The sequence below is a fragment of the Vigna unguiculata genome, chromosome 5, assembly GCF_004118075.2.
Source record: "Vigna unguiculata cultivar IT97K-499-35 chromosome 5, ASM411807v1, whole genome shotgun sequence".
NCBI classification, from domain to species: Eukaryota; Viridiplantae; Streptophyta; class Magnoliopsida; order Fabales; family Fabaceae; genus Vigna; species Vigna unguiculata.
Window position 1 is genome coordinate 6,776,070 of NC_040283.1, and position 20,134 is coordinate 6,796,203.

General features: G+C 32.7%; 1 protein-coding gene across 1 annotated transcript; it reads right to left on the reverse strand.

Moving 5' to 3' along the window:
- Positions 1 to 539: 539 nt before the first annotated feature.
- Positions 540 to 17,924, reverse strand: LOC114185067. Its single transcript, XM_028072564.1, is given in 17 exon segments — positions 540 to 2,381; positions 2,502 to 2,562; positions 2,564 to 3,243; positions 3,753 to 4,290; positions 4,292 to 4,536; positions 4,654 to 5,400; positions 7,307 to 7,605; positions 7,608 to 7,998; positions 8,000 to 8,137; positions 8,225 to 8,965; positions 9,412 to 10,227; positions 10,419 to 11,129; positions 11,242 to 11,475; positions 11,637 to 13,885; positions 13,888 to 14,724; positions 17,607 to 17,689; positions 17,779 to 17,924. Coding segments are annotated over 15 exon segments (9,072 nt in total). The 5' UTR covers positions 14,657 to 14,724; positions 17,607 to 17,689; positions 17,779 to 17,924; the 3' UTR covers positions 540 to 1,928.
- Between the last annotated feature and the right edge of the window lie 2,210 nt (positions 17,925 to 20,134).

Sequence of the window (20,134 nt, forward strand, 5' to 3'; positions counted from 1 at the left end):
CTTCTCCTAATACCATCAATACTCCAAATAGTCACTCCTCCTCCCCTCTTAATGATAACTCAAGTGATAATTCTTCTGTACCCGTTATAACCTCTTCTACAAATCATGCTTCCACTCTCAATGTACATCCCATGACAACAAGAGCAAAGTCTGGCATATCAAAGCCCAAGGTCTGGACTGTAACTACTACAGACACTGTGCCTCGTACTCCTCAGGTTGCCATTGATGATCCAGAATGGAAACATGCTATGGAGCTTGAATACAACGCTCTCATCAAAAACAACACATGGACCCTTGTTGATCCTCCTCTAGGAGTTCACATTATTAGTTGCAAGTGGATTTTTAAAAATAAATATAATTCAGATGGGTCTCTGCAACGACGAAAAGCCCGATTGTTAGCTCGTGGTTTCAATCAGATAGAAGGAATTGATTATTTCGATACGTTTAGTCCCGTGGTTAAACTTGTGACAATCAGGGTCGTTCTCTCGCTTGCCATATCTCATGCTTGGCCTATTCATCAACTGGACGTAAACAACGCCTTCCTCAATGGTGAACTTAATGAAATTGTATATATGGATCAATCCTTTGGTTTTTCCTCCAACTCACATCAAGTTTGTCGCCTACACAAAGCCATCTATGGGTTGAAACAGGCTCCTCAACCCTGGTATCAAAAATTAAGCAACACTCTGGTGCAACTGGGTTTTAAACCCACTATATCTGACCCCTCTCTCTTCACTCTTACTAATTCCAAATTTGTTCTACATATATTAATTTACGTTGATGACATTCTCATTACAGGTTCCTCATCACAAGCTATTAAGAATCTCATCACTACTTTAAACAATTCATTCTCGCTCAAAGATCTGGGACGCCTTCACTACTTTCTTGGTATTGAGGCTCATTGGACACCTGATGGCTCATTACTTCTCAGTCAAACCAAATATATCCACCAACTTCTCCAAAAGCCAACATGGTCAACGCAAATTCCCAACCTTCACCTATGGTCTCATCGCCTAAACTCACCGCAGATGGATCCACAGTTTTTCAAGATCCAACTCTCTTTCGGCAAGTTGTTGGTGCTCTCCAGTACTTGACGTTCACTCGCCCTGATATCACGTTTGCTGTTAATAAAGTCTCACAGTATATGCACAACCCTCAACTTCATCATTGGAAGGCTGTCAAGCGGATCCTTCGGTACGTTGCCGGTACTCACTCCCATGGTCTTCGTTTCACATCCTGCAAAAGCTTCTCTGTCCACGCCTTTGCTGATGCCGATTGGGGGTCAGACACTGATGACCGCAAATCAACCACTAGGTTCTGTATATACTTAGGTTCTAATCTTATCACTTGGTCATCGAAGAAACAACACGTTGTCTCTCGCAGCAGCACAAAAGCTGAGTCACGAAGTATCGCCGCTGTCGCTACTGATGTTTCCTGACTTTGTAACCTTCTTTGTGAACTCAATCTTCAACCAACCACTCCCACAATTTATTCTAACAACCTTGGTGCCGTTCTGCTCACCGCCAACCCTGTTATGCATTCTAAAACCAAACACTTCGCTCTCGATGTCCACTATGTTCGCGATCTCGTCCACAAACAACAACTATGTATTCGTCATATACCTGCTCGTTATCAGATCGCCGATGTTTTCACCAAAGCTCTATCCGGTTCCTCGTTTCTAGCTTTTCGTGATAAACTTCGTGTGTCTGCTTTACAACCTCCACCCTAAGTTTAAGGAGGGCGTGTTAGGGATATATATGTATGCATGGGCTTCTGTTATGCAGTCTGTTATGCACTCTGTTACGTCTGCATATTTCTGTTATCCATGTGTTACTATATATAAACCTTTGTATCCTTCTCCTATGAAACAACATTCATTCTAACAGTTTTTCTTTCATGCTTTCTTCTTCCATCACTTTGCCTAAACCTTACACACAAAGTTTCACATCCAGATCTCTAAGATTGATGAAAGGCGCTGCACAAGAAACTATTTTTTGTAAGAGAGGGCACTTCTCAAGCTTTAACCGTTCAAGCTTTTCGGAGTATGATTGTACCCAAGGGTGTTCTAAACCCACACACTCCAACTTTTTTAGATCAATCAACAATAAGTCTTTCAAGCCCACAAGTCCTCTCTCGTGAACTTGAGGTTTTTGAGAGGGGAATATCTCCTTCAGACCAAAGCATTTCTGTACTATAAGACTAAATAACTTGGGTACCTTGTGAAAGAAGTCAAAAGGCAAACTATTCTTCTTATTCTTATCATCCTCAAAGCACAACCAAAGAAAAACTATATTGGAAAGAATGTCTTGTAGCAAATGTAGTTCTCTATATAACATAATGTGTTCTTCATTGAGTGCCAAAAACCTTATTGAGGGAGAAACCTAACAATTGAGGCCAAAAAAATTCAAAAGAAAATGTGTAATTGTTGTTAGTTAGAAGCTTTAAAAGGAAAATGAAAAGAAAAGAAGCTCAAAAAAGTGTAAATGTTTATGTTTCGTTACCTTTTCAACTGAGAATAAAAATTGTTGCAGCGGGCTAATTTGAGCCTCTATAACTTCTTTCATTGTCATCAAAGTCTGATGCGAATGGCTTCAATTTAGGACAATAGCACAGAATTAAGGTTTGTAACAAAGGACAATCCAAATGATGCTTTTCAGGATAGAAGCAACTCAAGAGTGGCATGTTTTCAAGATGGAGATAGTACAAAAAAGGGAATTCAAACATTATTTTCTTCCCATGTTCTATTCCATCTTCCTTTCTAACTATTGCTACCAATTTTCCACACTCGGTTATTCGAAGTTTATGAAGCTTCTTGAGATTTCTTGCAAGGGATGAAGAGAACAATGTTATCAAATTTCCACAACCATTAACAACCACTTCTTGCAAGTTGTGAAAGCTGATAATTCCTGTGGAATTTTCCTTCCATACATATTTCAAATTTGACAAGTTTTCTAAAGTAAGTTTTTTCAAACCAAAGACTGTTCCATTCATCTTGACTTCACTCTCATCAATGTTAAATATTACCTGTAGTGCATCAGAACTATGAACATTCAATTCTTCCAGGTTCTTCAAGTAAGGCAATACATGAGATGGAATTAAAATAGGTCTATTGCATGCTGCATCAAACTCCAATTTCTTGAATCTGCCAAAAAAATTGTCTGAAACAATAGGTTTTCTGTGGTGAACTCTAGACATCCCAAGATAATCTTCAAGAATCGTACGCTCTGAATATTCCACAAATTCCTTCCAAGTCAACAAACTCAACGTCAGAGTAATCGATGGGTTTTATATACTTCATAATTAATTAAGATCACTTAAATTTTCTTTTGGTTGTAAAAAACTATACATGTGCATCATTAATTGAGATATATGACATTATTTTTTCTTCTGATCAAATTACGAACTTAATTTTGGTATATATAATGTTTACTATATATTGTGAATATTTCGATTACGAATACTTTGAATATTAAATATGTATTAAACATATTACTTTTAATTTTTAGCATTATTAAATTTTGATATTATACTTTTAATGTAATTTTGCATATTCTTGAATTATTAGGATTATTTTACTAATACCGATTCCATGAGTAATCAACCTTCGTATGTGTTTGACATGCCTGCTGTTCGAAACATACGAAAGAGTAGATATAACATAATTGTAATATAAACTGGGTATAAAATACTAATCAATTATTGCTGCCAAAAATATGCTACAGTTTTACTAAATTCGGATAATGAATTCTTACCTGATGGTGAAGCAACATCTCGATTGTTGTGTTGAGATTGACGTGGAATATTAAATCAGAATCTTTTGATGTTTTAATCCCCGAAAGTACTGGCACATTTATTACTCCTTCCGAGAAAGTTATCAAATTGGGACAATTAGCTACTATCACAGTTTGCTAACACAGGCATTTTAAAGTGGCATTTCCTGAATAAAAGCTTTCTAGCTTTGGTAAATAATTTAACTCAATTGATCTGAGCCGTCCAAGTATAATCTCACCACAATCATTTTCATCTTCCTTTTTTGCAATTCTTTTGATTGATTTACAATTCTCTACGATTAAGGTTTCAAGTTTCACCAAACTTTTGAGTGTACCAGATGTGAATAAATAGTTCATCCCATTACAAAGTGTCACATGCAACTCTTTAAGATTGATGAATGACATTGCACAAGAAACTATGTTTACTAGTCGATAGCAACCGTGGAGATTTAGCAGTTGAAGCTTTCTGGAGATTGGTTGTACCCACGTGTGCTCTAAACCTATTGACTCTAACTCACTTGTGAACTTGAAGCTTTTGAGAGGGAAATATCTCCTTTAGACCAAAATAGTTTTGCAAATGAAGATGTTCTAAACAGGGTAGCTTGTGAAAGAAATCAAAAGGCAGAGTATCATTCTCATTTTTATAGTCCTCAAAGCAAAACAAAAGATTCCTTAGCTTGCAAAGGAGGTCATGTGGCAAACATCCATCTCTCAACAGCATAAAGCTTTTCTCATTCAGTGATAATTGTTTCAGTTTGGGAGAAACCTAGTAATTGAAATCAAACAAATTCATAAGAAAATGTGTAGTTGTAGTTAGTTCGCAACTATAGAAGAAAAATATATAATGAAAAGAAAATGAAGCACAAAGTTGATGTTTTGTTACCTTTTCCAGCAAGAACAAAGGTTGTTGTAACGGGGTAATTGGAGCCTTTATAACTTCATCTTTATCACTGTCATCAAAATCTGATGTGAATAGCTTTAACTTAGGACAATAGGCCACCCATAATGTATCTAATACAGGGCATTCCAGATAATGTTTCCCAGGATAAAAGGAACTCAACAGTCGCATATTCCAAAGATATAACAAGGTCAAACAAGGAAACTCAAACGTTAATGTCATTCCCTGTCCCCTTTCATCTTCCTCTCCAACTATTTCTACCAAATTTTCACACTCCGCCATATGAAGTGTCTTAAGCTTTTCAAGACTTTTGGCAAGGGATGAAGACAACAGTGTTACCAAGCTTCCACAACCATTGACAACCACTTCTTCCAAATTGGGAAAGCTAACAATTCTTCCCAGATTTTTCTTCCATACACATTTCAAATTTGGCAAGTTGTTTAAAGTAAGTTTTTTTAAATTAGAGACCATTCCCTTTGTCTTGATCTCACTCTCATCAATGTCAAATATTACCCTTGCTGCATCAGAACTATGGACATTCAACTTTTCCAAGTTCTTCAAGTAAGGGAGTACATGAAATGGAATTACGATAGCTCTTTTGCATGCTGCATCAAATTCCAATTCCTTGAAACTACCAAAGAAGCTGTCCGAGATAGCAGGTTTTCTATGCTGAACTCCCGTTTTCTCAAGATAATCATCAAGAGTCATATGCTTTGAATGGTTCAAAAATTCCTAAAAGATCAACAAATTCAATATCAGAGAATCGTATTTAATTAATAAGATCACTCAGATTCTCCTTTCACTGTAGAAAACTATATACTTGAATTTGAATGAGTTATATATTTAAGTCACATTTGGTAATTAATAAGCCTATAGCTCAATTATTTATTATTATTATTATTATTATTATTATTATTTAGTTTTATAATGAGTACCCACTATCTAAGACATTGTACAATCTGTCCTAGTAATATACGGTCGGTAACCAATAACTGGTACATACTTTCAAGGAATTTAATGGTTGCGGTCTCACAGTAGCTTACATTTTGAATGTTTTAACTAGAAATGACACAACACTTTTAGTAAAATATTCGTTCAAAGACTTGGAAAGCATAACAAAACCAATTTAAAGTTACAGTTTTATCCACAAGATCCGGTTGTGTTTTTTTTTTAATATTTTGTAAATTTTATTTTTGTTTTTTCTCTGAAAGTAAAAAACGTAAAAAAGTATTTGTCATTTTTTCAAGAAACTTGTTACTTTTAAAGAATATTATTAGGCATTTTCAAACTTGAAAACAAAATACTACGAAATATTTTATGTACATTTAATGTTAAAAGTTCTACATTTTTTTTATAACTTTTTGTTGTATTAAAATTTTAATGTTATTGTGAATATTTTTTAATTATTTGTAACCAATTTCGGTCACGGTTCAACTATGACAAATTCTACCAATGAACCTTGTGATGTCTTGAATGGTTTGCATGTCTAAACATATAGAATGATCACGTAATAGATTTAACCCTTGCAAAACAAACGACTCTAATTTTTTTATGGAGTTTTTTTTATCATTTTCTGCTGAACATTAAAAACACATTGTTTTAATATTTTTAAGATAATTTTAATATATTTTAAAATTAATGGTCATTAATGTATTTTGAAAATACAACAGAAAAATAAAATACCATAGAATCAATAGAGAATCCAAACTCAATACAAACACGTAAGAAGTTAGATGGTAATTCTCAATTCAATTCTTTTTATGACTATGTGTAGAGATGTCAACGGGGTGGGTAGGGTACGAGTAGTAGCTCCCCCGTACCCTACCCCGCTGGATAAATATCTGTCCCGTACCCGTATCCATATTTTTCGGGTATCCATTGTGCGGGTATTCGCCTATTTTTTTCATATCCACGGGTATCCACAGGTACCCGCGAGTATTTGCAAAATTATTTTAAAAAAAAAATATTTAATCATAAATTCAAATAAAATAAAATAAAATACATCACTGTTATAAATTTTAAATAAAGTTCAAATAAACTCAAGTTGATACAAGTCCAAATAATTGTAAAAGTAAATATAAAATGACTGTCACATGCCAAGTATTCTTATTATGATTCCATAATTTGACAACAAGCATACCATAAACATCATTGTCTATATAAGGTTTGATGTATATGCCCAATTTCAAAGAAAGAAAAGAGAAGAATGTCAAGGGGTATAAGTTTAGCAGGTACGGGTATCCAAGGGTACAGATACTATGATACCCGTACCCCGTCCCGTTAACATGCGGGTATTAAAAATACTCGTACCCGCGGGTAGCGGGTATCCATTTTTAATATCCGTTTTTTACCCGTTGCGGGTTTTATCTACGGATACCCACGGGTATGAATTTTTTTGACATCCCACTATGTGTGATGTTTTGTTTCGTATTTATGTAAGAATCCACTTAAAATTTCTTTTGCATTATATTTTCCACTAAAATGATTTTAGTAGTTAATTTTCACTTAAATACTTAGTATAATAATGAAAACATTATTAAAAGCATTTTGTCGATCGTAAGATATATGAAATAATTGTAATAGAAAATTAGTTAGATGAAAAAAAAATAACAATTGAATTCAAATAATAAGTTCTTACCTGTTCGTGAAACAATGTCTCGATTGTTGTGTTGAGATCGTGGTCAAAGGTTAAATCAGAATCCTCGGATGATACATTAACCCCGGAAAACACTGGCACATTTATTATTCCAAGAGAGAAATTTACCATATTGGGGCATTTAACTACCGTCACAGTTTGCAAACACGAGAATTGCAAAGTGGCATTCCCCGAATAAAACCTCAGTAGTCTTGGTAAGGAATTCAGCTCAATCGATCTGAGTTGTGCACATACAATTTCATCACAATCATCTTCATCTTCATGTTTTGCAATTTCTTGATTGATTCACAGTTCGTTACAATGAGGGTCTCAAGTTTCACTAAACTTTTGGCCGTTGTAAATGTGAATAAATACTCCATCTGGTCACAATACATAACTTCCAACTCTTTAAGATTGATGAGAGACGGTGCACAAGAAACTAAGTTTTGTAACCGAGGGCAGAAGTGAAGCCTTAATGATTCAAGCTTTTGAGAGTATGGTTGTACCCATGTGTGCTCTAAACCTATTGACTCTAATTCTTTTAGGTTCAACAAGAATAATTGTTTCAATGTTGCAAGTACTTTGTCGTGAACTTGAAGTTTTTGAGAGGGAAATATCTCCCTCAGACCAAAGCAATTTTGTACTACGAGACATTCTAAACTGGGTAGCTTGTGAAACAAATCAAAAGGCAAACTATATATCTTTCTCATTGTCATCCTCAAAGTGCAACCAAAGAAGATTTAGCTTGCAAAAAAGGTCTTTTGGCAAATCTGCATCTCTCAGCAACATAATATTTTCCTCATTGAGTAACAATTTCACTAGTTTGGGAGAAGCCTGCCAATTGAGGCCAAAATTATTAAAAAGAAAACACATAGTTATAGAAAGAAAACATATAATGAAAAGGGTCAAAATATACATTACCAATATTTCAACCGAAAACAAAGGTTGTAGCAGGATAGTTTTGGCAAATGTTGCTCTCTGATTATCATCAAATTCTGATGTGAATAGCTTTAGTTTAGGACAATTGCCCACAAATAGGCCTTGTAATAAGGGACATTTTAGATGATGCTTTCCAGGGTAAAAACAACTCAATAGTGGCACATTATCAACACATAGCACTAAAAAACAAGGGAATTCAAAGATTATTCTCGTTCCATCTTCCGTTCCATCTTCCTTCCCAACTATTTCTACCAATTTCTCACACTTGGTTATTGTAAGTGTCTCGAGCTTCTTAATATTTTTAGCAAGGGATGAAGAGAACAATGTTACCAAGGTTCCACAACCATTAACATCAACTCTATGCAAATTGGGAAAACTCACAATTCCTCCAGAGTTTTCCTTCCATACACATTTCAAATTTGACAAGTTCTTTAAATTAAGCTTTTTCAAACGAAAGATCATTCCCATCATCTTGAGCTCACTCTCATCCATGTCAAATATTACTTGTGTTGCTTTACAGTTCTCTACATTCAATTCTTCTAAATTCCTCAAGTAAGGTAGTAGATAAGAGGGAATCAAAATATTTCTTCTACATGCTTCACCAAATTCCAATTTCTTTAAGCAACCAAAAAAATTGTCTGGAAAAGCAGATTTTCCAAGTCCAACATCTTTCCTCTCAGGATAATCAACAAGTCTTGCATGCTTTGAATATTCAAAAGAAACCTTCAACAGTCAAGAAACTAAATGTCACAAACACAGAACAATCAATGATTGGACGAAGATATAAAAAGCTTTTATAATAATCCTTATGGTATATATAACCCCCTTTAGTACCTTAATTAGTTATAAAATAAATTTCGAATATGAGAAAAGTGAAAATTATTTCAAATCATTTAAAGAGTATGATATAACCCTTTGTACATATTTGATTACGAAATTACGCTAAACACCTGGATATCAAATTAACCTTGGTAATATAAACCATAAACCTTGGCCTATGAAATTAGAACACAAATCTACTTAAATCTATACAAAATGACATAATGAGCATGCTTCATATTACTTATGTTGTTTCTCACAATAATAGACTTATCAGTTATGAACAATTCCAATGAAATGAAAATTAAATTATTTTTGGAGGTATGGTACACCAATACTTTCATGCATACCTGGTCTGAGAAATGTGTTTGTAGAGTGGCATTCAAATCTCCTTCCCAATACCATTTGTCTTTTTCTCCAGCTTCAACAAGTACCTTTTGTAGGTTTGGAGCACTTTGAACTTCGGCGAATTTTGTCATCAGAGGACATTCACTCACTACTAATTTTTCCAATAGTGGGAACTTTAACTCACATTTCGTGATAGTTGAGAAACTTGTGAGATTTTGTAGAGACACCAGTTCTAATGATTTTAATTGTTTAAATTCAATCTCTTGTACTTTTTCCACTTTATTTTCTGCAACGATTTCCATAATCATTGGACAGGAGCATACCTTCATCGTTGTGAGTTGAACCAAGGTTTTCGCAACTGAGCATGTCATTAAATTCCTCATCAGTTTACAATTCATCACTTCTAGATATGTTAAGTAACTAAAAGTTACCGAAGATGACACTAAAGTTTTCAGTTTTGTACAACGTTGAATGCTTAAGCGTTCCACCCTTTGAAGAAGCACCTCATGCTCAAAGCCAATCTCCTCTAGAGACCACATGCTTTCTAGTTTCAACTCTTTAAGTTGCACAACACCACCAATTTTTCCATGTGAAATAAGACTTTGAAGAGCCCAAATCCTTTTCAAGTGACAAAGTCCCAATGTTAACCTTTTCAAATTGGGAAGTCTATGAAGAAACCAAAATAGAATTTCATTATCCTTTAACCCATACAAAGTAAGTTCTTCTAGTTTGTGCATTCTGTGGACATTAACAATGTATATTTGCAACCACTCTGCTTCCTTCAAGCTCATTGACATATATTCCATGTTGTATATTACCTAAATAAATAAAAATATTTATCAATATCAAAGCGTACAAGTTAAACCATAATGTATTATTTTTCTTCAAGAAAGTAGAAGACATAATCTCCCTTATCATTGTGAGGGGTCGAAACAAGGCATGTTCTATATTTCCAATAGAAAAGCTCTAAAAACAACTTATGACTTGTATATAAACAAACTTTATGTACCTTTTTTATAGCTAAAGCAATCGTTTGCTCTTGTATATTTGTGATTTCTGAAGTAAACCCTTCGAGCATGCTACAATTGGCTATATCCAATTTCTTCAATGATGGCCACTCTAAAGTGTGAGTTTCTGAGAAGAAACTTCTCAAATCATACAAGTTTATCAATGATAGAGTGTTTAAATGAGGGAACCTAAAGTTGATATCACTTCCACTTGAATGTTTGTTGCAAGCAACAATCTCTTTCATTACCCAACAATTCCATACCTCAAGGATTTCTAGTTTTTCCAGGTCATTGGCAATAGACAGTGGAAAGAGGCATTTTAAATTTGGACTATCAACAATTTTTATGCGTTGCAAATTTTTATATTTAGGTATTTCACCGATGTCATCCTTCCAAACATTCACCAAATTTGGGAGCTTTTCTAGAAGTATATTATCAAAGTTTGTTTCAGTTATGTCAGAAGTTTGTGGAATATTTGTAAAATCAAATATATTTTCCACCAACTTGCAATTTATAATTGTCAAGCTTTGAAGGCTCCGAAATCTTTGCATCATATAACCAGGAATTATCATAATAAGTTTGTGACACTCTTTTATTATCAAGGAGTCTAAACTACAAAAGGAATGTAAACCAAAATGGGATTTCCAAATGGTATTGAGCTTATCCATGTTGATGATCTCCATTTTCTTCAACTTAGGAAAAATGTCAATATGCTGTTACAGCAAAAATCGTTGATAGGTGAGCAAGTGAAAGACCTATAAAGTTATATAATATAAAAATAAATGATAGCATTAATCAAACTCAATACTAAATGAATCAACGCACCTCTTCATCTTCTGGACGAAATATATCCTCCATCGTTTCACATTCACTTACAAAAAGACTTTGAAGATTAACCAAACTTCCAACCATGGAGAATGACAGTAAATACTTTAAATTACCACAATCTGTCACATTCAACGTAAGCAAATTTTGAAAACAATGGTTACATTGGTCACTCCATATCTTATGGATGTTGATGGAGGATAACTCCAACCATTCTAATTTGGGAGTTGAAACCTGTAAGAGCACATAAAATGTCACAACAATAGGACTTGATTTCAAAAGAACTTTTCCTCAAGAGGAATGACAAACAATTAGATTTTTTATATTTCTAATAAAGGAATAACAACATACAAATTAAACATTACACATGTAATTAGGATAAGGTTTTCACGTACCTTTTCATTGAAGAGTGGAAGACAATAATTGGTGACCATGTCCTCAACATCAACAACAATATCTTTGTTCCTTTGTTGGAATACTTGGTCTTGCAACGAGTGTGCACTACCAGGAATCTTATCAACATTATATAAACAAATAAATGTTGGTAAATACTTCAATGTTAAAAGTCGTAATTGGGGAAACTCAATATTACCATCACTGATAGTATGAGTTTTCCTTTCTTTCGAAACTATCTCCTTCAAAGAATCACAATCACACACTTCAATTGTTTCAAGTGCAGTGAGGAGTCTAACCATGGAAAATACGAAAAGGTTTACCAATTTCATGCATGTTTTAATCTTGATGACCTTTAAATTGCAGAAAGAGGTCTCTACAAGCTGATTGTAACATATGATTTCCAACTTATCCAATTTGTAAAGCCATATGGACTCTAATTTGGGAAAAGCAGATAATGAGTGAAACCGCTCCCTTGGATTGATAATATAATTAATGTCAAAATTGTTTACAATGGATAAATGTTTCAAATTTGGAAATCCTTCCACATTTAATTCATAGAAAATATCTTGAACATCATTGAGTTCTCCCAGCAGCAAATATTCAACGCTTTTGAACGACATTTTAGCCCATTTTTCAAAATGAATATCAATACCTCTTTTTAGGTTTAATGCCAAAAATTTCACTTCTTCATACTTGTCAGGGATTTTGAATTCTTCCACTTTAAGCATGTTAAACCAGTTGAATTCACCAATGACAATCTTGTAACTATTCAACCTGTCAAAAAACAAGTTTTGGGAAAAATGGGAAGAACTATGAATGTGTATGTCCAGATTTTGCAACTTATTCAAGTACCTCAACTCAGAGAGACTAGCATTTTCATTTTTCATATTGTCTTCAGCCTCCCATAGAATCAAGTTGTCTCTGATATAAAACTCCTCTAAAATGGTCATCCTTGGTATGATATTGGAAGTTATTTGTCTTAGTTTTGAGCAATTGCTTATGTCAAAAAATTGAAGCTTATCCAGTTGCCCAAATTCAAGAGGCAAACTTTCAATATTAGATCCTGAAAAAGTAAGAATTCTTAAATTCTTCAGCTCACCAATGATTGATAAGTTCTCTTCCAAAGTGCATCCCTCCAAGCAAAGCATTCTCAATTTTTTAAGGCATTTAATTGATGAAGGTAAGCAAGATAAATTAATACCAGTCAGTACCAACACTCTAAGTCGAATCATAGATTTAAAAAAATCATCTGGTATTTCAAAAGATTCACTTTTATTGTAAATTTGTAAGACTTCAAGTCTAGGACATTGTATACTCTCAGGAAGCTTGTCATTGATGTCACAGTAGTGTACAAAAATGGCAGAGTACCTTTCGAAGTCATTTTCATGAGGCCACTCATCAAGTATTGCATTTTTCATGTAAAGCACATCTTTTTCCTTGGATGATATTGAAAGAGCAACATCTCGCACAATGTCATGCATGTTGAAGCGGTCTATAGAATAACTTTTCACCAACAAACTCGATTCTTCTAGCTCTTGTATCATCTCCTTTACTCTTTTCCTCGCACCCGTAATTGTGTGGACTCCTGGAAGCAAATTTAGACCAACGCAGAATTTCACCAAGTCCATAATCAAAGCATCGTTTCCCATTCTTGCACAATGTAAAAAAATACACTTAAGCTCCTCATTTTTTAGATGATCATAGCTCAACTTTATAGAGAAGTCAGTAAATCCCCATTCTGATGTAAAATTTTGTCTTTTAATTTGTTGGCAGACATCTTCCCATGTAGATAAGCTTTTATTCTTTAGTGTCCTTCCTATGGAAACTAAGGCTATTGGAAACCCAGCACTCCATTTGGCAATTTCAGTAGCATTCCTATCAAACTCAGAATTTTTCACACCAGCAACTTTCTTGAGCAGAGTCTCTGCTTCCTTTTCATCAAGGACTCCTACCGAAAAAATTGAGCTTTGTTGCACATCCATTTCATTACATAGGACTTGTTTATTTCTAGATGTTAGAAGGATTTTGCCTCCTTTATAATGGCTAGACAACATTTCCTTTTTCATCTTATCCAAATCAACTTTTGGCAACTCTTTTATTTCTAGTCTATTATAACCAAAATCAGATATGTCATTGTTGGAAGCAAAATCAGACATGTCATTGACTTCTTGTTGGCTTGCATCATCATTACAAGGAATCCCAATTTTGTTAAAGTCCAATCCACCCCAAAGATCATCAAGGATAATAGGGTATTCTCCTTTTCATTCTTTAACCTATTTCGAATACGATCTACTCTTGCAATCTCACTTTCTTCTTCCAATTTCATTCCTAGCATGCCAGCAATTTGCTCTTGAATTTTTTTGAAGTCAGGATTTCCTGTAATATTTGCTATAATGACTATCTTGAACAACTTCATTTCTAGAGCTTTGTTAGCAATTTCTTTGACTAAAGTGGTCTTTCCCACACCACCAGGCCCATAAACTCCAATCATACCAACTGTAGAGTCTTGCAGTGCTTTCATGATCATCTCCATAGTTTTAGTTCTTGATGCAAAGCTTTCATCACCAGTGTTTGAAAGAGAAGCATCAATGGATGGACATTCCTGGTACGAAACATTGTCAAAAGAAGTTTTCCAAAGCTCATCTCCTACGATTTCCTCTACCATCTTTGTAGCTTTCCTACCTAATTGATACCTTAGCTGGAAATTCTTTGGAAAGAAACCAATTGAGCAAATGGTCTTTGCATGAAATTCATCATTAATATAACTTTTATAGTTTTTTATCTTCTCATCCATGAGAATTAAGCAATGTTGAACATCATTTTCAATTTTTTCTCCACTCCTTAGTGCAATATCAACTTGATGTTGGAGTCTCTCCCTATTATGTTCCAATTTGTCAATGTAAGATTCCAACTCTTTAAATTTGTCTTTGTAATTAAAAAAGTAACCCACTTGTCGTTTGACCACACTTTGTACAATATTGAGTGCATTTTCAGTAGTTGTAGAGACAACTGTCTCCATAGTCTCTTGATAATTGACGTTTTCGTCTAGATTTTTTGCTTCTTACTATGATTAGCACCTTTTTTTTCCTAAATAATACAAATGAACATTTTCAAATTTTATTAAAAAAAAACAAATAGATAAAACATTCAATAAAGAGAACAGAAGAACCCAAACATATATTTATCAATATTAGAATAATTTATAAGTAATACAACATTAAAAAGAACAGCATAAGGTTCTTAATGGAAACAAAGGCACGAGTTACATTTATTGTCGGTGAAGTGGTACCCATTATTGCCAATTAAGATTTTTTAGCTGTCTTTTGAGTTTTATTTATGTGGTTTTTACTTTTGCTTATAAGTCTCGTTAAAATAAAAATGAAAATAAAAAGTATGGCTCTTATCTTCTTTTTAGTTTATACATAGGTCATCCATGGCATAGTACAAAGGGAGATTTAAATTTACTCTTTTACTCTTTGTTATGCGAGAATGTTAGTTTGCTTAATGCAAACACGTTGGTGAGAATCAATGTCTCGAAAAAGTCGAAAGGCGTAATAGATGAACAACAAATAAATATTTATGTACTACTCTTTATTGGTTCGAAGGAACGGAAGAGATTAAGTTAACCGAAAGATGTTTATCGGTATAAAGACGTATGATATCACTACTGTTTCAAGATAATTCAAGATAATAAGGAATAGAAAAAATTGCTTTCAATAGCAGAGTCATAATTTGTTATTTATTATGGTTAAAAGGGAGCTTCATAGTCAGTGGCAGATCTTGACTAAAAATGTAGGAGGGGCCAAAGTAATATAATTTTGAAATCATTAAATTCGATCATTAATATAATGTTTCAAATAATGACTTCTTTAACTGAACATTTTTTATCATTAGTATAATGCTTTAAAATATGTGAAGAGGTAGAATCTATCTTGTTTTAGTTAATAATTTTCTTTTCATAACTCTTAAACGATTAATTTATTCTTTCATTCTTTATCAACATACTTTTTTAAAATAATAAAAAAATAATTGATCATAATCTAATAAAAAATTGAGACATGTAATTATTAAAAGAAAAATATATTCATTATTCTTAATACATAATACACTATTATTTTTTTCAATATTCATAAAAAAAAGAATATACAAAAAGCTCATTAGATAAAAAATAATAATGTTTTCATTATAAAATAAGACAAAAGACAAAAAAGGAAGAAGATAAATGAGAAATATAATGAGTTTATGTCTAACTTTTTTTTCTTTAAAAACAAAAAGAAGACATATGAGAGTGAGAGATTATTACAATTAGTGAAAAACTAAAAAAACAATGAAAAGGAAAATAAAAATTAGGTTAATAAATATTTGGTTTAATTACTCTTTTGATTCATGCTTTCGTTTAAAAATGTTAAGTTGGTCCTCCAATTTTTTTTAGTTTTAATTTGGTTCCAATTTTTGAAAAACTGATCGTCTTGTATGATAAATTTCGTTAAATTCTTCAAAACATATCAATGATCTTTTCATTAAAATTGAAACTCTTAATATTGATGATTTGTTTTGTTGGTATAATTAACCTAATCCTACTATCAATTTTTAAATAAAATCAGGGTTCTAAAGAAAAACTAAACCTAAATATTTTTATTTTTTATTATATTTAATTTTATGTTTTATTATGTATTTACATTAAATAAAAGAAATAAAAAATAAAAAATTTAATTTTTATTAATTTTTAATATATTATCTATAATTTAAAAAAATTAATAAATTTTAAATATATTTATATATATATATATATATATATATATATAAATAAAAAATCAAATCTTGGGGGCGAGGGCCTCTCCCTGCCCCATGTAGCTCCGCCACTGTTCATAGTCTCTATATTTATATTTTTATTATAAGACTACAAAGTATGTAAAATTTGAGTGTAAATATTAGTATATTAAGAAATCAATTTTGATCTCTTATACGCTGGCTCTATGTTTTGCCCTATTTTTAACTTGTTATTAGGAGTTAATTAGATTTTTTGAATAATCGAATTAATGAATGAGTATAACGTGACATTCACTATTAAAAATTCGGGCCCAATCTATTGGTCCAATAACAGAAACTGGGCCTTTGCTTTCTTCACTCTCACTATTTATTCTTGTACTTTCATTTATTTTTCAAAATATTAGTTTATCCTTTATATTTTATATCACCATGAAGAGCCAGTCATAAAAGTTCACCGTTGTTATTAAATAGAAAAAGACAAACACATTATTTTGAAAGAATGAGAATACATGAAGAAATAATGGGAGTACGTAAAAGCCCGAAAACTACTACAATAAAGTTATAAAGGGACCAAGAAAGAACTCTCACAATAATTAATATATATATATATATATATATATATATATATATATATTGCTAAAGTTTTTTTCTAGTTAATTATATATTATTTAATGATTTGATATAAACCCTTTTGCAGTAAATTAATAGAATCAATAATTAAAATGGATGTCGCTAAAACCGTAGTCTTCCATAATAAATAAATAATTAAATAATTATCAGTAATAACCTTTTCATTGTTGTTCAGAAGTCATTTGAAATTTTGGTAATAATCAAACATAAAGAAGATCTGAAATGGATATGAGTGACAAATATGTCGTCATAATGTCTGTACAGAAAAAAAAAAATCCAATAAGGACAGTCACTTTCTATAACATTTAAGTAATTTATTTATGATTTCAACAACATATTCATATTCCAGAATAAGCACCTCAAACAAATGAAAAGAGCACACAAATATAATAATAGTATTTTTATTCCTACCTTCGACATATTTATTCTTAAACAAGAGATGATACTACTCATGAAAAATAAATATTAATGATAGCTTAAACTAAGAAAACCATAATGAACATATAACTAGTAAAAAATAGAAAGATGAAAGAAAAAAGTGCATTAGCCAAGTCTGTAACTGAACTTACATAAATATGTATCCATATATAAAGGTTGTCGTGGGATCCGGAGATAGAACATTCTGGGACTTTCGTCAAACACTTTCCAAACCCTATTAATTAAGAAAGTTGAAGTTAAATAATGAAAAAAGAAGGAAGAGAGATAGGAGAACTCAGAACTCAAAGTGTGTTGAGTACATACTGTGTGAATAGAAGAAGACTTGTGTTGCAGTGAGGAGATCGAAGAAAATGAGTTTTTGCAGAAGATGAGATTGAGGGAGAGTTGGTAGCTTCAAGACTATAGGGTTCTTTCTAACTCACACATTTCAACAAGCACTAGAGAGTGTGAGTGAGTGTTGTTACTGTGGGGAATAAAGAAATGAGGATGAATTTAGGGCTAGCTGTACACTGTGGGTCCCTCTGAATTCTGCTGATATAAAAAATTCACCATGGACAGAGAAGAAGGAACCATGGAAAAGAGAGGGTTATGAAATTATGTACACTAATTACTTTATAATTATTATAAATAAAAGGTAAATAGAACAAAAGAATAACTGAAACACATATTAGAACGTTACATTAAGGAGGAGATGATTTTGGCATGCATTTAAATTTGCACATATGTGTATGTTAATTTCTGAACATTGATTCTGAACGTTGACTATGCAAAGAGCTTGCTGTGGGTATATATATGTTCTGTTCATGGATAGGAATCAAATCACATGTTCCCGTTTGATAGTAAATACTTGTCGGTTTTTTCTTTCATAAAAAGACATTTGTACTGGTCATATGTTCTGTCGTCAGTTATGCGATAAAAGAAAAAAAAAAAGGAGCAATGGTACCTTTTAAATGAGAATTCCCTTTATATGGACCGACCAGCGAATACGGTGTGTGGCATGTTCGTATTTTTTAATTTTTAAAAATTTTGAGTTATGATTAATAATAAATATATAATTAATTTTTAAAATAATTATTAAATATAAAATTAAAATATTAAGATATGTACAACTTTTTTTAAAATAATAGTATAAAATAAAAAAGTTTTTAAAATAACAATTAAAAATAAATTATTTATAAAATAATTAATTTTAAAATAATTAAAGATAAAATTGATATTATAAAATATGGAGATAAAAGAGAGAATCTCTTTATATATTGTTATAGATTTAATATTATCTCTCATTTTGTCAAAAAATAGTTAAATAATGTCAAATATTTTTTTTCTAAGAAAAAATAGTCACGAGTATGTAAGTTTGAACTCATTCTTCTTTTTTTTTTCAGCAAAGAATTAAATTAAATTAAAGAGAGCACTTAAGGGGTGCTCTAACCCTTATACAAACAATCATGAACAAAATGATGCTCTTACATATCTTTACATTCCAACAAAACAAAATTTTTAGCCTGAACCAAACTCACATGTACCATCTTTATGACTCTCAATCATAGATTTGCATCTCCAGCAGATAGAATTTCCAACCAGGACTTGATTTACAATCATAAGGGAAGAGCAATATGTAAGCATCCCTTTATTTAAGCTTAATACTTCCTACAAAACCAGCTCAACCACGTTTTAATTGTTGTCATAGTAACCTTGCGCTGCATCAAGTCACTAATTCTGGCCTTTTTATGATTACAATCAGCCCCCTCACACTGTGCTTATGTGCGTTGCTCCATTGCAGAGAACATGATAGCCATATAACAGAATATGAGATTGCAACAATGAAAAGAGGTCTTTCTTACAGAAGGAAGAAGTATTTGCCATTGATAGTGGCTCCACTGTGAGCCTCCTCCTCGAACAATTGGCTCATATATTGTAATTCATTCCTGATGACCAGCCTCCCGGCCATGCATACCGCAACCACTGGTAGCTTCCAATCTACCTTCTGCAGTTCCAGCCTTGATACTGGTTTATATTACCTTCATTCACAGCACTGCCTCTTTAAAAAGTCCTTGTATCATATATATGGATCTCCTTCAACCCTGCACTTTCTTTCCTATTACACATAGGCACACAAAATTATCATGTCACATAGATTTTAAGCAAGTTATAGGCGATATGTACCATTCACTATAAGAGAACTTCACAGCTGGAATCTTGTGTTTCATCCATACCCAAGCTGCCACTTGAGCATAACTAAAGATTTCTATAGGATCAACTTTTCTATGCTTGAAAATTACCCCATTCCTATGATTCCAGATTTCCCCTATAATAGCTAGCCACATTCCTCGCCAAGCTAAATTTTGTCTACTATTGAGGTCAAAGAGATGAAAGTGTTGAAAGTTGACCCTAGCTTTTACATGGTGCACATTACTCACCCCCAACCAACTATCACACATATTCCATACCTTTTGGGACACCTTACATGAGAAAAATAAATGGTCAGCGATCTCCTCGTGCTCACTACACAAATCACAAAGGCTATGTTGTAATTGGACCCCCCTTACTTGTAAATTAGTCTTAGTTGGTAGTCTATCCAGAAATACCCTCCAACCTAGTATTTGAGCCTTTGGAGTTACCCTTGTGCTCCACAACATTTTGAACTCTTCATTCTCTTCTT